General features: G+C 41.5%; 2 protein-coding genes across 5 annotated transcripts in view; one reads left to right on the top strand and one right to left on the bottom strand.

Annotated features, from left to right (window-relative positions):
* Positions 1-4,003, top strand: part of ATP1B4 (ATPase Na+/K+ transporting family member beta 4) — a 12,540-nt gene extending 8,537 nt beyond the window's left edge. For all 4 annotated transcript variants that reach the window (XM_019471041.1, XM_009275310.2, XM_009275307.2 and 1 more), the window contains 5 exons: positions 519-623; positions 908-1,104; positions 1,748-1,804; positions 2,533-2,628; positions 3,570-4,003. In XM_019471041.1, the coding sequence (XP_019326586.1) occupies positions 519-623; positions 908-1,104; positions 1,748-1,804; positions 2,533-2,628; positions 3,570-3,731 (617 nt within the window). In that variant the 3' untranslated portion in view covers positions 3,732-4,003. The remainder of the gene's footprint in view (positions 1-518; positions 624-907; positions 1,105-1,747; positions 1,805-2,532; positions 2,629-3,569) is intronic.
* An 8,182-nt stretch (positions 4,004-12,185) lies between these two features.
* LAMP2 (lysosomal associated membrane protein 2) lies at positions 12,186-20,567 on the bottom strand. Its single transcript, XM_009275306.2, has 8 exons — positions 20,448-20,567; positions 19,685-19,898; positions 18,835-18,996; positions 17,836-18,053; positions 17,182-17,301; positions 16,826-16,904; positions 15,836-16,003; positions 12,186-14,574 (listed from the first exon to the last, which is right to left on the bottom strand). The coding sequence occupies exons 1-8, from the start codon at positions 20,490-20,492 to the stop codon at positions 14,435-14,437; spliced, it is 1,146 nt and encodes a 381-aa protein (XP_009273581.1). The 5' UTR covers positions 20,493-20,567; the 3' UTR covers positions 12,186-14,434.
* Between the last annotated feature and the right edge of the window lie 774 nt (positions 20,568-21,341).

Here is a 21,341-nt window from a genome sequence, read left to right as displayed (position 1 = left end):
GAGGCGCTTAGGGACATGGTTTAGTGGGTGGTGGTGTTGGGTCGACGGTTGGACTAGATGGTCTTAGAGGTCTTTTCCAACCTTAATGATTCTATGATTCTATGATTCGAACTCCTTTCCCTATGACAGAAGCAGCATTTTCCCTGTGTTTTTGTGTTGGTGGGGAACACGAGGCCCCCTCGCCCTGCTCCCTGCTGGGAACAGCTGGGAGCATGGAGAACCCCTCAGCCTCCATGTGCAGCCCCAAGTCCATCTCTTCCCTGCAGCGCTGCTGAGACCCTCCAGGTCTCCCATGTTTCCTGGGACATTTTGATGTGCATGGTGTTCTCTGGGTGTGAAATGAAGGTGAGGGATCAGTGGGTTGAGGAGAGAGTTTATTTGTGAGCTGGTGCTGTCGCTCTCGTACCTGTGCCCAACCCCAAGCCCAGTCGCAGTGCAACCAGCCCCTGCAACACGCGCCCCAAGCCTGTGGCCAGTCCACCCATGTCTGCTTTAACAGGGTCAGTTTCCTCCTCCAGGAGTAATGATCAGACCATACTTGAATGGCTTCACCATTGCCTTCAACGTCTCTCAGCCCAGCACGTGGCAACCCTACGTGGACAGCATGCACCACTTCCTAGCAGGTAAGCTCTTAGGCACCCCAGGAGTCATGTCGGCAAGTTGTTTGCATCCATGCACACACACACACAGTGCAGGGGTCTCCTCCTGGGGTGCAGATCAGTTCTTGGCATCTCACGATCCCCATCTAGAAAAGGAGGCTCATAAGGTGGTCATGGGAGCTTCTGTGGGAGGGAGCCTTGCCTTTCCAGGTGGGACTTTCTAATTCCCTTAACACGCAGCTGTACTCGGAGAGCGTGGGTCTGCACAGGTCTCGAGAAACGTTAACAAGTCTCTTGGTCCCCACCAGCTTATGATGACAAAGTTCAAGAGGAGAAGAATATCGAGTGTGTCTCAGGACAGTACTTCATCCAAGGGGGCAATGAAAGCGAGGAGAAGAAGGCCTGCCAGTTCAAGCGCTCACTGCTGCAGAACTGCTCTGGTATTGAGGACCCAACGTTTGGCTACTCTAAAGGCCAGCCCTGCATCCTGCTGAAGATGAACCGGGTACAGAGAAAGCCGGTCGTCTTAATTCCTTCCTTCAGTGCACCCCACTGTGATAAAGACCTTGCAGGGACTGAAACTCCTACACTTCTCAGGCCCAGGGGAAAAGGGAACTAGAATCCCCAAACCTGCTGGCTCATACCTGCTAGAAAACATAAAAAAGAAACACTACAAAACTTGCTCGATTTGATTTGCTGAGGCCTGAGGGCTTGGAGGGTCTTGTGCCAGACCCCTGTGTGGGAGGAACCGAGCTTTAGGTCTACACCTCAGACCCCAGTCTTTTTATAATGGGAATTTTCACAGAATTGAGTTTATTTGAAATCTTCTAATAGCATGGTGGCTCAGTGCACGCTGCTGGGAAAATAAATGGGGATGTGGGTGTGGGTATGGGTGTGGTGCGAGCTGTGTGGGGAAGTGGCTGTATTGCTCCAGGGAGTCTGGGCTCTCTGGATGCTCTGCTCTGCCTCCGTTCTCAGGCACAGGCAAGCTGCACTGCACGGGGTGGCAGACCCTGTTTCTAGGGGCACATAACTCCTGTCCTGAGGAGCATGACTGGCACGTAGAAGAGCTTAAGCCCTGGAGAAGGGAGGCAGCATGCGCTTGGCACTGCGTTTCGTACAAGCACGGATGTCTTTTCTTTTTGCAGATCATAGGCTACCGCCCTGGTGCTGGGGTCCCCGTGAGCGTGGACTGCAAAGCGCAGGTACTGCTTTCATTTGTGCTTGGCAGCGTGGTGCATAGAAGGCCAAATGTCTCCCTCTGATGGACCCCACCAATATCTGTCCTCATTTTAGCCCCAAACACTCACAGGACCCAGCGCTGCTGATGCCTCTGGGCACAAGTGGGGGCCAGTCTGCTGAGAACAACAGAGGCCACCAGTCTCCTGCTTCCCACCCTGGCCCTCGCTCTCCGAGCGCTGCTAGCTCCTGCCAGCCTCACTGGCAGCATTCTGCTCAGCCCCTGAGGGCAGGCCCGCAGGGCTGGGTGCCGGGGCACCAGCTAGAGCCTGGAGCTGGGGGGGAAGAGGCAGGAGCTGCTCACATCCATCCCCACCCGCTTCGCAAGACCCTCGGTCCTGGGGAGCACCCTGCAAGCCAACAGCAATAGGCTGAAGGGCTCCCACTGCCCGGGAAGCAGCTGGATCGTACCCTTAGAGAGCAATAAAGCAGTAGGTAAGCACAGGGAGGGATCGACAGGCAGCAAATTCTGTAACCCTTGCCTGTGCCACCGTTAATGCTCTGGCTCGCTGCAGCAGCAGGTGGCTCTCACAGCAAACACGCTGCGGGCAGGCAGGCAGGCAGGCGCAGATGAGCCCTGACATGGATTTGCAAGAGATGTCTGTATGAAAGCTCCTTCACCTTACTCTGAAGGGAGCTGTATTTTGTGTCCCTACGTGCTATGTGCGTACCTTTATCTTTTTTCCAATCACAGAAAGGCAATGAGAGCGATCTCAGATCGGTGGACTTCTACCCTGGAAACGGGACGTTTGATCTCATGTATTATCCCTACTATGGCAAGATCACTCACGTAAGTAAGGACTCTGGCATCTTTGTTACGTCTCCTTGGGTAGGAGAGGGCAGGAGCTGCTGCACAGAGTACAGATGTGTGACTGGCTATTTTGGGCAGATGCAGGCAGGAGGGAGGCCACGGGCACTGGGATTACAGCGCTCTATTTCTGTCTCTGACAAACTGCAGGAAATCCTTGGGGACTCCGGTTCCCCCTTGCCAGCAATGGGAATTATTACATTTATCATCTGGAGACTAAGACTGGCTTTGCTAACTCCCAGAGAAGGTCTCAACACCAGCATTTTCCCAGGGCATGAGGGAAGTCAGGGGTTAGGTGACACAAGAGGAAAAGGACGGGGCTTCTGTCAAAGCTATGACAAAAACCACACCAGGCTGGGTGGCTCAAAACAGAGCGGTCCAACGTCGGTGCCTATTTCTGAACATGCTGGCCAGCACTGCTTTGGTCTGCGCTGGGCTGTACAGCGTTAGGAGGTAATGCACCTTCACAACAAAAGCTGAAATGGAAGATGAGGCAGGCAGTAGACTCCTATTGTCATACTGCTGCTGACTGGGGATGAGTAACAGCCCCAGACGCCAGGTCCGCACGTCCTTTGAGCACACAGATCCGAGGAACACCACGGATTTCTTATTACAAGCCATAGGTCATTTTTTAGAACAGCAGGAAGTATTTGAGAGTCCCATTATCTGGTGTTACTTGTCCTGGCTAATCAACCCAAGAGGCACAGTGCAATGCAAAACTCCGACATGATCCCATCCCTCTGAGGCACAGGGACAGAAAGGCTCAGCTTCAGCATCCTGAGGGACCACGATGGACATCAGGGCAAACGCACTCAGACACCTGGGAACCGTAAACCAATTACTAATGATTTTTACTGAACATGAAAGCACTGCCTGCTTTTCTGCTCCCTCAAAAGTTACACTTAAATCTCCCTTCTTTTCAGGTCAACTATACGTCCCCACTGGTGGCTATGCACTTTACAGATGTGAAGAAAAATTATTTGATCCCTATTCAGTGCAGTCTGAATGGGAAAGGTATTATCAACGACGTTAACAGAGACCGCTTCCTGGGCCGAATCATCTTCACACTCAGCATTGGAAAGTAGCTACCACAAACACGGGGCACTTAGGTTAAGTCAATCAGGGGCTTTTTCCTTTTTAAAGCGTAAAGCCAGCATTTTTTCTTCTAGGAAAAACAGGCACATGGAGATTTTTGTTAATTTATTTTTGTTCATAGTTAGGAAACAAATCAGATGCAATGGAGCGTGGAACCACATTTTTCATCATCTGATGTAAATCATTATTAGTAAAAATTAAAAGTTATCTCCTGGGTGGAAAACCTGCAAAAGCATTTGTTTTGATTAAAAAAACCCGTCTGGTATCTGAACACTATTTTCATAAGGCCTTTTACAAGTGACCCCTGTGGAATGCATTTTTCCTGGCTTTAAATTTTAATCTTTACCATAGTTTTATGTGCATTTCTCAGGCAAAAGCTAACAAGAGAGTAGTTTATTAGCACTATTCTTGTTAAAATAAACAACAGCAAAAATTCTGGGTTATGCCTGCAATGACACAGTTGAAAAGTGAAAATGGCAGATCTCAAAATGCCTCCTAGAATCTACAGCACCAGGAGCATCTTGACTGCAGCATTTTACACAGCTCGTTCAGCGCACCCAAGGCATTGGAGCAAAGGCTATGTAGAAAATCATTTGCCCTTGAACCTTTCCAGCTGTTCCTTTCTGAAGTGGGAAGATTAATGCATTTCTCCCTCCTCCTCCTCCCTCCAGTACTTCTCTCTGCCCCAGGAATCCTCATCAAGTCTATTAGGCAGGGACAAGTGAAAGGAGCTCTTCTCTCCCTGTCATGGTTCGCAGGGTGACGGCGCTTCCTTCCCCTGTTCAGGCACAGAAGCACCAGTGAAATGTGTTAGACCCCCCCCAAATATTTCAGGCCTGTTCTTCGCTGTTCCAGAGGTCACAGCTATAATGCTGCAGAAAACCACAGGGAAATGCTTAGTCATTTCATCGTTAAGGGGTCGATGGTGGTATTAGTGAAGTCATCAGTTTATCATCCTCAAAGACCTGTGAAGCACACTCGCCCTTGTCAGAGCGGGGTGCTGCTAACCTGAGCAACCTCTGCTGCGCCGGCAGCCTGACCCTCCCGGGCCCGTGAGCATATAGCCTTCGTATTTGACAGAGATGAACTACACTCTGCATGTTACGAGCTACGAGAACACAGCAGGACAGGACACCTTAGGATAACGTACTAGTTGGAAAGCACACTTACTAAAATTACTGACAGAACAAGAGCATTACGGTATGTTTGTCCTACATCCTAGTCCAGGTACTTCATCTGCCATCATTTCCTGATCTATATAAGTCTCTAAAAAGTAATTTTTTTGTCTTAAAAATAAAGTGACTAAGGTAAAATTAACTCTATGGTACCATTCTTAAAACACTGGTGTTAAGAGATGCAGTTTGTGACTTTAGCTCCCTGTGCTGGCCAGTTCGGGACTGAATTTCAAAGCAGCATGTAATGTGCTCCTTGAATTTTGAGCACTTCATTAACTTTCTAGGGCCAAAAAGTTCAGAAGCCCAGTACAGTAAGACTCACTGTACACTAAGTATCACAAACAACCATCAGGCAAAAACTATTTATTAAGAACTGTTAAAAACCTGAACCAGAAGTAGTTTAGGAAATAATTTTGCTCAGATGTGGTTACTCATATGACACTGATAGAGCTAGGGCAACACAATCATTCTGCCTGCACAACTTACCTGAAAGGCATGTTCTGATCAACAGAAACCAGCTTCTGCCAGGGAAGATGCTGCTGGGGTAGCAGCTCTTCCTTTGACATCAGAAAGAAGTTAAACCCACAAACGCTTCCCCACCTGCCAATTGCTTTAGCTCTTGTAAAACATTTGTATTTCTGTAGGATCCTGAAAGGAAACCAAACCCTTCATGCTTCAGGCCATGAAATTAACAACTCTCCAGCTAGCAACAGGAGAAAACTTTATTTATGTCTATTCCCTACCTGCCTATTGGAAGGATTCATGAAGCAGCTGGTCCTTCAGCAGACAGCTAGACCCATGCTTTGATCCAATCAACAAAGAAAGATCAACTAATTGGGATGTAAATGCATGAACAGCTTAGAAGCCAAAGTTTCTGCTTCCCCACCAACATCCAGATCCAGGCACGTTGACAATCCCATTGGAAAAGCTCTCAGAAGTGGCATGCATGTCTACTTACACTAAAACAAAGCTTTATAAACACCATAGTTAACTTTATTTTCCATACACATATTCTGCTTTCAGCATATTTGTACAGTCATTTCAAGATTTGGAGAATTGTACACACCACTTTTCATGCTACAACCACCTTAAAGTGCTGGCTCAATTTTTGACTTCTATTGAAGCCCAAAATAACACTTTATATGTATGTATAAAATATATATATGTGCATCTAGGAAATTGCCACATTTTACTAAAATAACCTAGCAAAAGTGATGCAAAATACTTTGATCTGCAACCTGAGCATGAAACCATAGATGGAATCCATCTGCTGGCAGCAGAGAAGCAACACACTGACAAGCAGGTGTTACTCAGAAATTGCCAGTCTCAAAATAATTCACCATTTACCACTCTGGCAGGGAAATCAAGTATTGTGAGAGCAAAGGTACAACACAAAAGACCAAAGACAACCAAAACCAAAGCACACAGTCCAACTCAGCAGCGTTAAATTACTCCTAAAAAAAAAATAATTCACCATTTACCACTCTGGCAGGGAAATCAAGTATTGTGAGAGCAAAGGTACAACACAAAAGACCAAAGACAACCAAAACCAAAGCACACAGTCCAACTCAGCAGCGTTAAATTACACTCCTAAAAAAAAAGACAACTTGGTTCAAGAGCCTATTTGCAATACAAAAATCATTTTGTCATACTCAGGTAAAGCTTATCTTTGGTCACAGTGAGGACAAGGATAACTGAACATACAGGTATTTCTCAAACATCAGAACTAACTCTTTAGAAATCTCCCTTCCCTGAACGTACAGCTATTGTGAGTTACTTAAACATCAGTGTTGACTGTCTCCTTTGCGCGTGTGAATTACTGAAGGTGCTTTCCCTACAACATAGATACAGGCTCAATGCACAAAGAGATTAAAGTCGCTTTAGTAAACACTTGCTGCAGAGGACAGAAACTTTGTGTGCCATCAGTAGCTCTCTGCAGACCTGGCAGCTCTTGAGCTGTCCCACAGCTGGAAATCAGGGTTCACTAGCTGCAAAAGGCTTCTACCAGGACGGTCCAAAGAGGCTGAAAGAGCAAGAGGCTTCTTTCATCCTGCCAACATGAACCTGATGGGAATGAAGCAGAACGCAACCACAAACGACTAGCTTCTATTTTGGTATAGTTTAGACACGGAACATAGAATTGCAAAAGGTATGGCATTAATAACAAAGAAAGCATCTTCAAACAAGTCAAATGCTCTTATTCCTTTGGAAGTCACTTTCTTCACTATATATATATATTAATTTCTGCTTTGTGATCAGCATTCCTCATACTAGAAATTTTGTGCTCTTACACTGTTCAACTGTTGTTTGAGAGCGCAATAATTAGAAGGTTAAAAGCAGATTAATCCTATCAAAACAGACTGGTTTTATATCTTCACTTGCATTCCTAGATCACAGCTTTTCAGTGATCCCGTTAAGCCATGAAAGCTGTCCAAAGGAACCGCAGGAATCTCTGAACAATCTGTGTTCTTAGTCAGTCTTTGAGAGCTCTCACAATATTCTTGAGCCTCACGTGGACCAGCGCTGAAACGCTGTGTAGTTTCTTTTATGTGCACAGAATCAAAGCTCAGACAAACTGCAGCCAGTGAAATTCCAGCCTCCTGCCCTCATTTCACAATTGAGCTCAGAACAAAAGGGAAAACAGAGTCAAACAAAATAGCGCAGGGCACATTTCCTTTAGCAGACTGGTGGCTTTTCTGAGTAGTGAAAGTTCTCCAGGACTGAGCCTTATCTGAGTGAATAAAGACATTAGAGACACCATGCTAGTGCAAAGCTATTTAACATACGTTAGCAGTCAACTTCTCCATACCGATGTTAAACAAGTTAATTTACTAGAAGAATCAGGTCTTCTTCTCATATTATGTTAGTTTATTAGTGAGATCAGGTACTACCTTTACATTCAGAAGGAATAGGAAACTCAGACTGATTCACAAGATCAAGCTGCTAATGACAAAAGACAACAGCCACGCGCCAAGGTCCCAACAGAAGTCTGTTAAGAGCTTGGTATGCATTTTCCCATAGCATGTACAGTCCCTGTCAACATAGCACTCACACCTTTAATTACGGTTTTAGCTTTAGCATTATCCGAGATAAGCTGTATGCAACTAGAAATTTTCTGGTATGAAAAGATTAAACAACAGAAGAAGTTTTGTAGATGCCTTCTTTACTCAAAATAATCGCATTTCTCACGTGGACACACATCAACCCTACTCAATTCTACGGTCCTCAGAACACTTACTTTCTCCAAAATCATACAGTAGCTTCAAGTAATTCTGCACCTCATCTTCAGACTCATGGCATGTTATTCTGTCATGAAATGGTTTTTTTTAAATTATTATTATTATTTTAAATAAAGAAACTATGAATTCATTTGTTTTTCTTCTTTTTAAAGGGGCAGATAAGGGAGTCTGGGAAAAGAAGAGCAGGGAAGGTGGCAACAGAGACGGAATTAAGAGATCATACAGACTGATAGCCAGTACGACTTTTTCTTCTTCCAATGATATAAGATACAAAGACAAGAATGATAAGGAAGCCAAGTACCATGCCCACTGCGATGGGAATAAGAAAGTTCAGGTCAGAATCAGCAAAGCATTCTTCAGCTGCAGAAGGAACAAAAAAAGCAAGGGAGAATAAATTAGTAAAGGAAATCAAGCATTAGAAACCAAATAAAGCAAGGAGCAAACAGACTTTTTTGAGAACTTATACTGTATTAGATACAATAATACATCTAAAGGAAGATCAGTATTGAGTAAAGAATTGATAGAAAGATTGATTTCCTTAAACATATATACTACACACATCACTTGTACTGGTAATACACTTCTTCCGATTTGTACATTTAATTTCATCTTCCTCTAGCGAGCAGTCCACTCGGATAGATTAGAAACGTGAGGACAAAACAGCAGTCTGAGCATGAATTAGCTGATCACACCTCAGAGTTAACAGCAATATAGCAACAAAAAAAGACGGACTGGTGTATCAGTGTCTTGTCCAAGTGACTCTCCAAACCCTCAAGTCAGGAGCACTTTTCTAGGTTCTAGACATGACGAGAAACAACAGACAGCAAACCAAGTAACAAAGTAGAAACTTACTGAAAACTACAAGAGACAGCCAAGATACATATGCTGAAAGCACTGAATGAAAAACACTGAAAGACTCTCTCTTTGGGTGGGCAACTTTATTTTCAATCCAAATACAAGAAAAGGGTTATCAGTTTCAGCTGAGAACTATGCAGACCTTACCAAAATTGACATAGGAGGGGGGAAGGGGGGGGAAGACAGCTGTAATGCTACAGTGGTTTTTAAAATACAGGTTGTAAAATATGCAATGAACTCCTTGCTGACACAAACACTCATGCAAGGATTAACAAACACCACTGGGAACTGATTTCAAACCCAGTGGTACACCTTAGACATGGAGGCAGGGCTTGGCATTCTTCCCCTGCTTGTAAAGCAAGCAGAGCTCCACCTGCGTGGTGCCAAGATGAGATGTTTAGTAAGATACCACTCAGTGTCCGTGTACTGCTTCAACGCTGTAGGGTGCTTGACCTACATGCTTTTAATAAAGCAGAGCTCCTTACAGAATTTTTGCTTGTGTTTATATTAGTGTCATGCACACATTCAACGCTTTATCAAAAGCTAGCTAGTGTTGTAAGTGAATGTTTAAACCATTTGAGCCTCTAACTGAATCAGCCTTAGTTAGGGGAAATTTAGTCTTGATTTAGCTCACTGCAGTCCAGTACACACTTGCCACTCCCCCTTCACGGAAGGCTATACAAAGCCTTCGGCTAAGAAGAAAGAAAACAACACATGGAGGTTCAGCACCTGAAAATACTAAATTCGGACAATCTGAAGGCACCTACTGCCAAGCAGAGCAACACTTGGAAGGGGGGAAAAAAAAAGAGGAAATTTAGTCTTGATTTAGCTCACTGCAGTCCAGTACACACTTGCCACTCCCCCTTCACGGAAGGCTATACAAAGCCTTCGGCTAAGAAGAAAGAAAACAACACATGGAGGTTCAGCACCTGAAAATACTAAATTCGGACAATCTGAAGGCACCTACTGCCAAGCAGAGCAACACTTGGAAGGGGGAAAAAAAAAAAAGAGGAAAGGAAATATGTACCTTATACAGTGAGCTATTTCAAAATATTCTGACTACTGAGAAAGTATTTAAGCATCTTAAATTAAGAGAACTGCATTTGATGTTCAGTCATCTTTGTTCACTGAAGATCAACGTACACAATTTAACTACTACATGCTGGATAATGCGGCATTAATACTAAACATGAATGAATTTGCTAAGGATGAAAGGCACCCAGCAGGCAGCGACAAATTCCCTTTCTCTCTTCTTTAAAGGAAGGAGATCGCTGCAATACGCATCACACTATGGCACTGTTACAAGGAATTCCCAGGATAAAAAGGGGTTTAAAGCTTCATACCAGGAACATTCCATCCTTTACCTCTCTCCAGTTTGCCACTCTTGTTGGCACACATCTATCCATGTATTGTTACTGTACAATGGTTAGAAGCTTCAGAGAAGTGTCTTCACATGCAGAACCTGGTAACTGTACACCACAACAAGCTGTATCCACAGACCAGAACAAAACTATTTTTATTCATGTAATGCCACTGCATATCTTTAATATTCTGAAATTAAAAGTGTAGTCTTTTGGAAGAACTTAAGTTAATTCATCAATTATGAACCAGAACATATTCTAAGTTGTTAGGTTCAAACATAAACCACAACAATACATTCTGCATTTCTTAACCAGGTTTGTTTTTAACAAACTGTTTGCCTGACTCAGCAAGCAAGCTGTCTTTTGAATTCAGATTTTTTTTTTTAAAATAAAGTTAAATTTTCCCATTTAAAAAATACTCCTATCCAGCATTACAGCATTTCTTGTAATCAACAAAGTCAGTCAGTAAGTACTAGGACAACTAATCCTCCCAAAGTGGCTCCTACTGCTATGGGTACAATGAAGTTGTCCACCCCTGGGCTGCAGTCTTCAGCTAAATAGAAAAAGGGGCAAGTCTGAAAAAAAAATGCATTTAAGTAGAAGTATTTAATGTTATAATCTCCCTCTAATTATTTAAAAGTTATGCCTTTCCCCAAAAGGATATCAGTCATCCACAAAACCCTGACCTCCTCCCCCCCCCCCCCAAAACAGCAATAGTTCCCCTTCCCAAACATCGTAACTGACTCATAATTCCATGACAGACTTTCTTGAAAAGCCATGTATCTGTACATCACTGTAGATTTATCATTATTGTACATCACAAAGTCTACTCTTCCAGTGTCTAGATACTCACTGCAAGTCTCCAGGAGAGAACAATATTGGAGACAGAATTACAGTAAAAATAGTAATGCTTTGGGGAAAAAAGTCTTCACACTTACTACAGGACCGCGTAACTCCTGCTTGTTCCAGGTTTTGTCACAGACTCTTGCAGACTGACTTGTACTGATCATTTGACAGAAGTTCGATGCCCGCAGTCCCACTGCAGTTTAAATTCACTTTGACTGATTTACGTCCCTAGGAGCCCCACTGTTAAGCTCTTTAACGAGAGCCTATTAAAATATGTGTTTTTCTTCACATTAAAGAAGCTTCAGCCAACACTTCAGAAAGGTGCTAACATTATTTTGACTTTGTGTAGCTTTAAGAATGATTATATAAGCAGTACAGGCTAGAATCAAGAAGAAAGGGTATAGGATTAGATTGCACTTTTTCCTCTTGTCATATGGCCATAGAGTTCACAGGATAGGCCAGAAAGAGGTATGGTACAGGGAAGACTAGTCTCTCTCTTGATGCAGAAAAAAGTATATAGCAGTACTGTTACCAGAAGAACTGGCAGCACAGGCAGGATCAACACAGCTCCTACCAAAGAGGATGAAGCTACTAACCAATTCCCAGAAGGCTCCCTAATGCTTTCCCACTTTTGCAGAATGCAGAGACCAATTTCATTTTCCACGACGACTGCAAGAGGAAACTGAACTGTTCATAGCAGTACACCAATTTAAAATGGCTAGCAAAATCAATCATAAAAGCATCTTGTCTGGATGGAGCTACCATTGACAAAAAAGTTTACAAGGAAATTTCTAATGAAGAACCAGACATACAATGTCTCAATTAGTTCCCAAGCTGTCTTCTGCTAGCGGATTGTACCCAAGCACACTTCAGAATGTGCTGCAAAACAAAGCATTAAGACACAGACGGAGAACCCTTCGAGGAGCGCTTTCACCAGCTATTTAACAGAATCCCAGATATAGACTGATTGAAGTTGACCTTACTCATTTAGTTTATTTTATTTAAAAAAAAGACAGTACAAGATGTCTGTTTTTAGATCAGTTAAAAAATGTGAACAAGTTTCCTTAAGAAATAGAACAATCTTTATTATTTAGAGCACATGTTGAACAGGTTGACAGTTCCCTACAGAGCAATACATACAGGAAAACTAGTGGTTTTATAACAACAGGCCATCAGGTGAAACTTAGATGTTTTTTGAACCAGTTATCTGCACATCAGTCTAGGAGTACTTTAATCTCTGAGCCGATATACTTGCAAATGAAGATTAAGTTACAGGTTTTTGCAAAGATACTTCTAGTATTGTTGAATTTCGGGAGCAGTTTGCACTAGTCTTCTATATTGTCACTTGGAAACTGTGCACAGTTCAAAAATTTGCGTGGTCAAATGAATACCGTGTGGTAACTACTCCTTAACCGAAATGCATGTATAACTGGTGCCACTGAACAGTCACAAAATTGCTAAAAATATATGAACTTCTGCATTTGAGGATATATTAATATGAAAGTCATTAGATCCACTTTTTTTTTCAATTAAAATGGAAAGTCTTGAAGCCTGTTTTAGGATTAACCTTATAGTAGTTCCTCACTTTCATTAAAATGAATTTCAGTAACTGATGCAAAATTCAAGCTGTAGACTACAAGCTATAGTAAGCATTATCCACCCATACTTATTTCCTTGGCTAGTGTCAAGAGTAAACTGTTTTTACAAAAAAAAAAATTACTGAAAGAAGTGTGTTTTATGATTTGTATACAAACATGCCACAGACATCTCTACAACCCTAGAAAACACTAATAAAACACTAAACCAGTTTTGATGCAGGCTAAACTCATTCTAAAGGGGAAGACAATGTTATGTTCATTAAATAACTAGTTTAGGCAGCTCATGTTATGACATATGCAAAAAAGCCAGACTTATCTAAAAGACTTTTTTTTCCATGCAGTAAAAACTATGTATTACAGCAAAAGGAGGCCAGAGAAAAGTTGTGCAGCAAGGGTTAGTCTCTACAGAGCTGCAGTTTAAGGACAGTCCAGTTGCACTGCATTTTTTTTAAGCTAGTTATCCTTTCCATACAGCAAGGAAAAACAGGTGCTGTGGGTCCATCTCAGACTTGTTTGGCTTTTGCATTCTTAACATTAATAAATGCTACACAGAAAACAATCAAACAAAGTACATTAAACATTCAGAATGCCAATGGCGGGCAGTTATAATGTGAATTTTGATTGGCAGAGAACCATTCAAGATGAAGATTTAAAGACAGCTCAAGCTGCAACAACAGATACTGGCTCATTAAATGAAAGCATCTTTACACAATGGTCATTCAAAGCAACAAGACAGACCGGTTCTATGCAGAGTATGATATAAAGTTAAGTGCACTTTAAAGTTCCGGAATATTTAGAAAGGTTATTCCCTTTAAACTGATGCCAGCAAAAAAGCTTGCATTAATTTAGCCGAACTCTGCCTCAGTTGAGTATTTTAGATGATTGCCAAGGTATAATAAGTGCCTAACAGTAATTTTTTTTTTTTTAAAAGCATTTGAAAACAGCACTGAAGTCTTCCTATATACCCACCATTCGGCAAGTATAGGCTACCCATTTTGTATAGGAATGATTCCTGAAACTACACCAAGGCAGGAGTAAACTACTCAAATTCTGACAAAGCTAAGTTATGGCTGCCACTTCAAAAGATCACTTAATCACCAGCCTAAAGTTCAATTATATGAAAAACGAAGTTGTTACTGGGCATCGTACAATCCTTGTTAAATACTACACGAGTCAACATAGTGACTAACGCTGCCAGCTTAACCCACGATTATGACAACAACTAAGGAACGCAGAGGAGAGAAGCAAGTACAAATTCTATGCTATTCTGGGAGTTGCCCAATGCACACCAGTTTAGAATGTGTTCTTGTTTCAGGGTATGATTTGTAAAAAGAAGTAAATCCTAAACATTTTAGGGTTTTTGCAAGATAAAATCCTTAGCCTAGCAATTCATCCAATATTCGACATCTTCAAAACAGCTATGAAACCCACGCCGTCTTCTTAGAGCAGGAAAACTAAAAACGTAGTTCTGCTTCATCTGAGATAAACATTCACTCTTTGTTTCTCAACTCCAATTAGCTGTGGCTAGTAATTACTCCTAAGTTTTGGGTCTTTTTTGGACTTCAGAACTTGCACTTGCTTTGTTTAGAGTGAAATCAGAACAGGAATCACATTTAGATTCACAAAGTTTGATATCCAGCATAGCTTTTTCTTCTGCCAATTATGTAAGCAACCACTATAATGGCAATCAAACCAGCAAGTGCAGCACCAACTACAATTGGGATTAGAATGCTGTCATCATCCAGCGAGCACTCCTGGGCTGTAGATGAGAAAAAGGTTGCAACAAGGAATAAATAAAGACAGAATACTTGCCAAGTGTGGTATAAAAATCTGTTTTCCTTAATATGAAGGTGTTAAAAAAATCCAATATTATTACATCTTTGAACTAAGAGAGAAAGAACTGCAGAGGTCTCATGGGTACATCTAGCATATATTAAGCATTATAATCACTTGGAACATTTGATAAACTATAGTAAGCTAACTGAAGTGCCCCGGTGTATGAGTCTTCTTGTGCACAAGATCTGTACTAGACAAGGGAGTAGCCATTTGTCTACTTTTAAGACAGAACCAGGCTTATCTATTTCATGCTTAAGGCAAGTCTGGTGCTTCTACTCATTAAGAGTAAGGTGACCTAGATTTGGTATCAAGAGCCTATCCAGAGTGGAGACACGTTACAGAGATTAAATAACTATAATTAGAAGAAGGAAGCTAGCTGCAACTTGAACTACAGAGTGAAATGGGACCCTAACTCTTCAGAACATGTTATGATAAATACTGTTTACCCGGCATACATTTGGGGACTTAACTTACCTCTACCTAAAAAAAGAAGTTCAAAAATCTGCACCCAATCTATTTGTCTACAGATTAGTCTAGTTTAATAAGACTCTGCTGCAAGTATTATCATTAAGTACAAAGACCAGGTTACACTAAAGATTAATAAAGAGGTCATTTAAGCCGTTCCAGTTTTCCCCAGACAAGACCAGGATAATGCAGCAAACAGACATTTTAAAACCTTTCTTTAGTTCTGGATATTCAAGACTGTTTCTGAAAGAAGCTCTGTCAGTTCATTTTTTCCCCCCAATACTCCTATTCCTTAGACTGACAGATAAAAAGAAACGAAACACCTAACAGTATTACCAAAGTCCACTTCTGCTAAAGTTTTGTTCCATTTTCTTATATATTCAAACTACAAAGAGCTGTATGTCAAGATGATATCAGATAACTTCTAACCTATTCCGCAAGGCAATGCTTAAGTCCCTCTTCAGTGTCTCTAGCTCCTTCAAGTTTTATGAAGGACCAACATACCTAGCAGACATTTAAGTGAGAACAAAACTTTCCTTGAACTTGTATGTCAGTCTCAGAACTTCTCTTCATTCCATGTGTAAAAAAAACACCCAAAACAAAAAACAAACAATGGAACAAGAGCTTCAAAAATAAAGTGCTTGTGCCCAATGCTGGTGCTTTTTAGCAAGTAAGAATTTTGCAACCATTGCAAGAATTAACAAAAAAAGAACTCTTACCTGTAGAGAACTTATTTGCCTTCACAAGGAATGGCTGAATCCATAGATTAAAAGTATGTATTTGAAGATATTCATTAATCTCAAGAGTTTGCTCTTTTCGGCACATATAAGAACTACCAAGGAAAGCATCCCACTTGCTGAAATTGTTGTTATCTGCATTTGAAATGACTAAACAAAGGGGGAGGGAAAAAAAAAAAAAAGGAAATTTGCATGCCCACTTTAAATGCAAGAGAGTTGCCAATACAATCATAAGACTAAGGAGCTGAATCTAGAGGGGCCAACTTTTCAACACTGACTACTCTGAAAAACAAGGCAGTCTGAAGTGTGATTGATCTGCTTAACCAAAAAGTAGTCAGGCACTGAAGTTATTACAGTACTTAGTAGTAACCTACCCTCCATACAGACATGACATTAGGCTTTCCTTGTACCTCCACTCATCCCAACATTGCAGAGTTGCAAGCATTTTAGCTTTAGCGCCCTTTTAACCGCAGCAGCTGTGACAAGCAACTTAAAAAACCCACCCAAAACATACTTTTGATTTGGAAAAAAGTATGCTTTAGTTTTTGAAGGACTGGTCTCTTTTCCCAGTGAGAGTTAAGTACAAGTCGTTGGAAGACATAGCAGCATCTTCAATCAAAGACGACAACAGCTGGTTTAGGAAAAACAAACTGTACAACCATATGTCACACCTCAAAAAATTATGTTACTGAAAACAATTATAAAGAAGCCCTCTTAATTTATGTATGTTTATCGCAAAGTAAGAGACCCCATTAGCAGGAGTTTCAGGAACAGAGAATGATCCCACACTGCTGTTTAAAGTAACTCTTGTAGCCATTTCTGCTTATTACTTTTGTTCCTACCAACTTCAAGACTTAAAGTAGGAAGTAACAGTAAGCATGAACAGCATTGAAATAGAAGTCAGAAGTATTTGATAAATACAGACATTGAATAAAAGCTTACACTTGCTTTAAGGCAGATACTATTTCTTACCAGAACCATTCAGACGGTTGAGCAGTGTAACATTCACCTCTTTCAGATAAAATTTTTGTACGCTTGCACTTGCATTTTTCTGTTGAAGAAGCAAGAACCAACTGTCAGTGTGCAATTCTGCATTTTTAACTTTAAGAACACATGCTTTACAAAGGCTAGCACATTTACCACAGTCTTACATTTTCTACAACTTTAACTCAATTCTCCATTTGTCTTGAGGCAGTCAGCTAGCCAGTTCCACTTCCTATATGGGAACAGCCTACCACCAGCAAGTGACAGAAGGATTTTACTATGAGTGATCATCATGCAATGCTGTTGAAGTGGAAACCTAGTTTAAAATAAAAGAAGTTACTTACAACAACAAATGTGAAACCAATCAATGTGCTATTTCCATCATTCAATTTCAGAGTAGCTGTTGTGTTACCACATGCACCATCTGCGCTAGTTGTCTTTGGATTGATGTTGATCAGAAGAGGCTGAAATACAGACAGACCATGTCAAAGACATTCAGCTGCCGTTAGGAATACATTGTTTCAGTCAGTAGCAGTCTTAGGCTAGAAGAGCTTGTCATGAAGATGACAGCAGGAAGATCGAGCCTGGCTACTATGGAACCAAGGCTACTCGAGTTAAGTTTACATGCTGGTAATACTGAAGCAAACAAATTGCCCAGTGAAGTCTTATTTTGTTGACCTAATACAACAGGTTAGCTTTGGCTCCCTCTGTGGGGAAAGACAGTATCTGCAGGGACCAACAGCCTTAAAAGCTAAGAAAGTTCTAGGCTTTTAATAATGTTAGAGGTACTCCCAGTAACGAGTTACACTGAATCTGCATAAGGTTTTCAAGCTAGATATTACACCACAAAACTATTCTGATGTCAGAGAGATGCTATGTACAACACTTAGAAGCCGTTCTGGACAGCCAACAGTGTACAAAGCAAATACCCTGCACTCACATTTCATACCAAATAACTACAGCAACCTTTCTACTCTTCTAAAATAGAAGAGAAGCACCTTGTCTTGGGAAACATTCAGCTGCAGCCCCACAGTAGCCAGAAGACAAGTTTTATTTCCACTTTTAAGAGAATAGTTTCCTGTGTCTGGATTCTCCACAGGTTTGGGAGCAGCGGTTGGAGCAGGTGATAAAGTGGTGGTAGATGCAGTAGTTACATTGGCAATAGTAGGTGGAACAGTAGGTGCAGAAGTAGGTGTATCAGCACGACATCTAGACTCTGAAAAGAAATTTTAACCACCATTTCAGTGCTGAAATTTTATTAAATTCTTATGACACAGAGGTCAGTTCAACACAGATACCAATTTCTCTGTTGAAATCTAGGCTCACTGGCAGTCTGCTAATCACCGAGTCAGAAGTCTCAAACTCAGCACTATGGCACAGTATTCCAAACAATTTACAGCTGCCATTTATTCTCAGAAATTCTGTAATGCCCACAGTTTTAAATCTATGCAGTACTACTTACCTCCGACACACGGAAGTGAAACATACAAAGATAACTAAGCGGTTATAAAAGTGTGATATATATTTGCTGTAAACAAAGTAAGCAACCCTATTAAGCTATATGTAGCAGGATGATGTGCTCATCTCTTTTGAGTAGTTGAGCTTATGAGATGAGACAACAGGCTCTGGACTATTTAAATGAAAAAGCAGAGGCCACCACTGAAAATGGAAGTCAGTTAGTTAAAAACCTTGAAGAGCAAGTGATCTAGTCAGCAACAGTAGTTCTGAAGTGCTTATTTTTAATACCCCAATTACTGGAATATACACATTATTAGACTACCACCTTGGCATGGGAACAATCTACATTACTATATACTACTAAATCTGTTCTACTAATCTATTTGTCCAGGAACAAGGAAAGACATACTAAAGGATATTTACGTGAATATTATTCAACACAGCACATCTTAGAACTGGTGGATTTTTTTACTATGGGACTTTGCTCCCCGCGCTAAGATGCAATACAAAAAAGCTCATTCACAAATTGAAGCGCTCACCTTTTTTACCGATTGTGCCATTCTGAACAAAAGCCTGCACAGTAACATTCCAGAAAATCTGCGTTACATTTTCTGCTTCAAAAAAGTCAGTATTATGACACACGAAGACGTTGTTCAGTTGAACCGGACGCATAGTATCCTTTACAACAATAGTAATTGGTCCTACAAATAAGCACAAATATCTTAATGCCTTATGAACTACAAGAACATTTATAGGTAGTGTTATGTTTTATATAATTCCATAAGACAAAGAGTAAGAGATAATTAATTAAATTTAACAAACCTAACCTCTCCTGAACGTTTTACTTATGTGTCCTGACCTGAAGCGCTAAGTAATGCGGAGAAGTAACCAAGCTTCCAGAACTAGACAAGCCATTAGAAAGGTGAACCCTTTTACTTAAGTTTTTATTTAAGGAAAAAAAAAATCCTATTATTAGTAGGTATTAGTGCACGGAAAGCCTAACACTGTATTGCTTTGCTAGGTGGAAGGTCAAGTAGTGCGCACTAAAATGAATCTTCCATACGCCTGTTGTCTACTAGCAGCACCTCACTGATCAAGGCTGTTCAAACAGCCTTGTTTGAACCTTCCCCTTCTGTTCCACTTAAATGAATCGAACCTTCCCCTTCTGTTCCACTTAAATGAATTATACATTCAGTGAAGCTAACTAGTCTGTATTCTTATCCAGTAGGCAGGTATAATGAACTATAGTTAGGCAGTATATGGCACAGCAGCTACTAGATACATTATCAGACCTTCTAACTTCGAAAAAGCCAACCAAGGTCAGGTACACGAGATCTGACACTTGTGGCCGAGACTGTTTTGTAAGTAGGATTCTGCACTGAACGTTACCTTTTCTTTTAGCATCAGGAAATACAGCAGTATCATTGGTGTTGTAGGTAAATGTGATGAAGTCCCCCTGGTAAGTTTCGTTGGTTTTTGTAAAGTTAATGCTCCAAGAGTGACCTTCTCCAAACTGTACTGCCAGAAGTGCAGCTTGTGTGTCATTGCCACAGACACTGCCATTGTGTGTCACACTGGATGACAAATTCAAAGTTGTGTTTTTCTAGAAGAAAAGGGTAATTTTAAATGTTTTCACAGATAGCAGTTCTTCCCCATGACAACGTTATAGACGTGCTTAGGTCTATAGACAACGTTATAGACAAGGTTAGATGGAACCTTGCACAAGATTAGCAAGATTATTTTAGGTTATTCTACAAAATCATGAAAAAGGCTCCCTGACATCTGACTTAGAACGGAGCCGTATCAGATTCAAGTACAAAAGTACAAATCTAACTTGGCTGTAAGTCTTGACCATGCTGAGCTGCAATTTACATTTACTATTTAGGCTAAGAACATTACTACACTGACACACAAAACCCACAAAGTTTGACCAGTATGCCATTTAAGTAAGTGCAATACGGCACTTTCAGTTATTTGTATTATTAATTGAGAACTTATGCTTTCTTTTAAAATGAGTATTTAGGAATACTCTTAACAACTGACTTAGTAAAAAAAACAGTAAAAAACCAAACACCCTAGGTAAAAGTGTGTACTTAAACTTTTACCCAGGACAAAATACAGTTCTCAACAAAATTTACCTCCAAATACTTACATAATCACTACTGTTTGTTTCATATTTTATCAAGAATCTCATCATCCATTTTGCATACAGGCATGTAGCATTAGAGGCATCCTTTACATCTACTTCCACTGCATAGGACTGGAAAAAACCTATAAGAGATGATTATTACCTACTAAGACATTGCTTTTACTTCACTTTCTAGAACCACTTCAGAGGACAGCTCATTCCAAAGCAGTAAGTTATTTCAGGACTGGATTCAATTTGCCAGACACTGAAAGAGTAGCCAGATTGCTAAAAAGTATTAAAACTAGGAAATACACCATGAAGTTATCAAAGCCAGATAAAAATTGAGAGAATGTTTTACAGTCTATTTACCTGACAAAGACTAATACTACGAGCATTAGCTTTCTGGTGACAAACTGAGTAAACTGAAGTGCATGAACGCAGCACTTAAACTATGTACTGCTTGTAGACCAGGGTCCTCCTATCATCTTAGCTGCTTCATCAGTGGCATGACTCAAGTTGACCTCTAAGGGATGAGACAGGGGTGCCTTCATTGCATTTCCACGATTTCTGGCTCAGAAGACGTGGATGTTGAATTCCCTTTACATTTTTAGAGAGCTTTTTACAGTTGTTGGCTTTTTAGCCCGGTGACCCTCAAGAGAGGCACTCCCCCATGGTTTGATTTGCGTCAGTTGTGGCGGCTGCCCCCCTCAGCTCTGGGCTGGCCGCTGGCGAGGCGGGCTGACAAGATCCAGGCGCGCAGGTAACCAGCGGCCTGGAAGCGCCGCTCTGGAGGGCCGGCAGCGGGCAGGCTGCGCTGGCCGACAGGCCCTCAGGTGGAACACGCGCGTTAGCCGCCCGGCTTGCACCCCGGCCTGGCAAGGCCGCCGGCCCGGACTTGCGCCCCCCCGCGCCGCTCGC

Source organism: Aptenodytes forsteri, unplaced genomic scaffold, assembly GCF_000699145.1.
Source record: "Aptenodytes forsteri isolate BGI_AS27 unplaced genomic scaffold, ASM69914v1 Scaffold143, whole genome shotgun sequence".
Classification (NCBI taxonomy): Eukaryota; Metazoa; Chordata; class Aves; order Sphenisciformes; family Spheniscidae; genus Aptenodytes; species Aptenodytes forsteri.
Note: the sequence above shows the minus strand (reverse complement) of the source record. Positions and strands in the feature narration are given on the sequence as shown.

Excerpts from the sequence above, each read along its gene's own strand:
- LAMP2 (XM_009275306.2), bottom strand. The coding sequence starts at position 20,492 with ATGATGAGATTCTTGATAAAATATGAAACAAACAGTAGTGATTAT. Across the intron at positions 18,997-19,684 it reads TCCTGATGCTAAAAGAAAAG|GACCAATTACTATTGTTGTA; the intron begins GTAACGTTCAGT and ends GCTTATTTGTAG. Across the intron at positions 16,905-17,181 it reads TTGGTTTCACATTTGTTGTT|AAAAATGCAAGTGCAAGCGT; the intron begins GTAAGTAACTTC and ends CTTCTTCAACAG.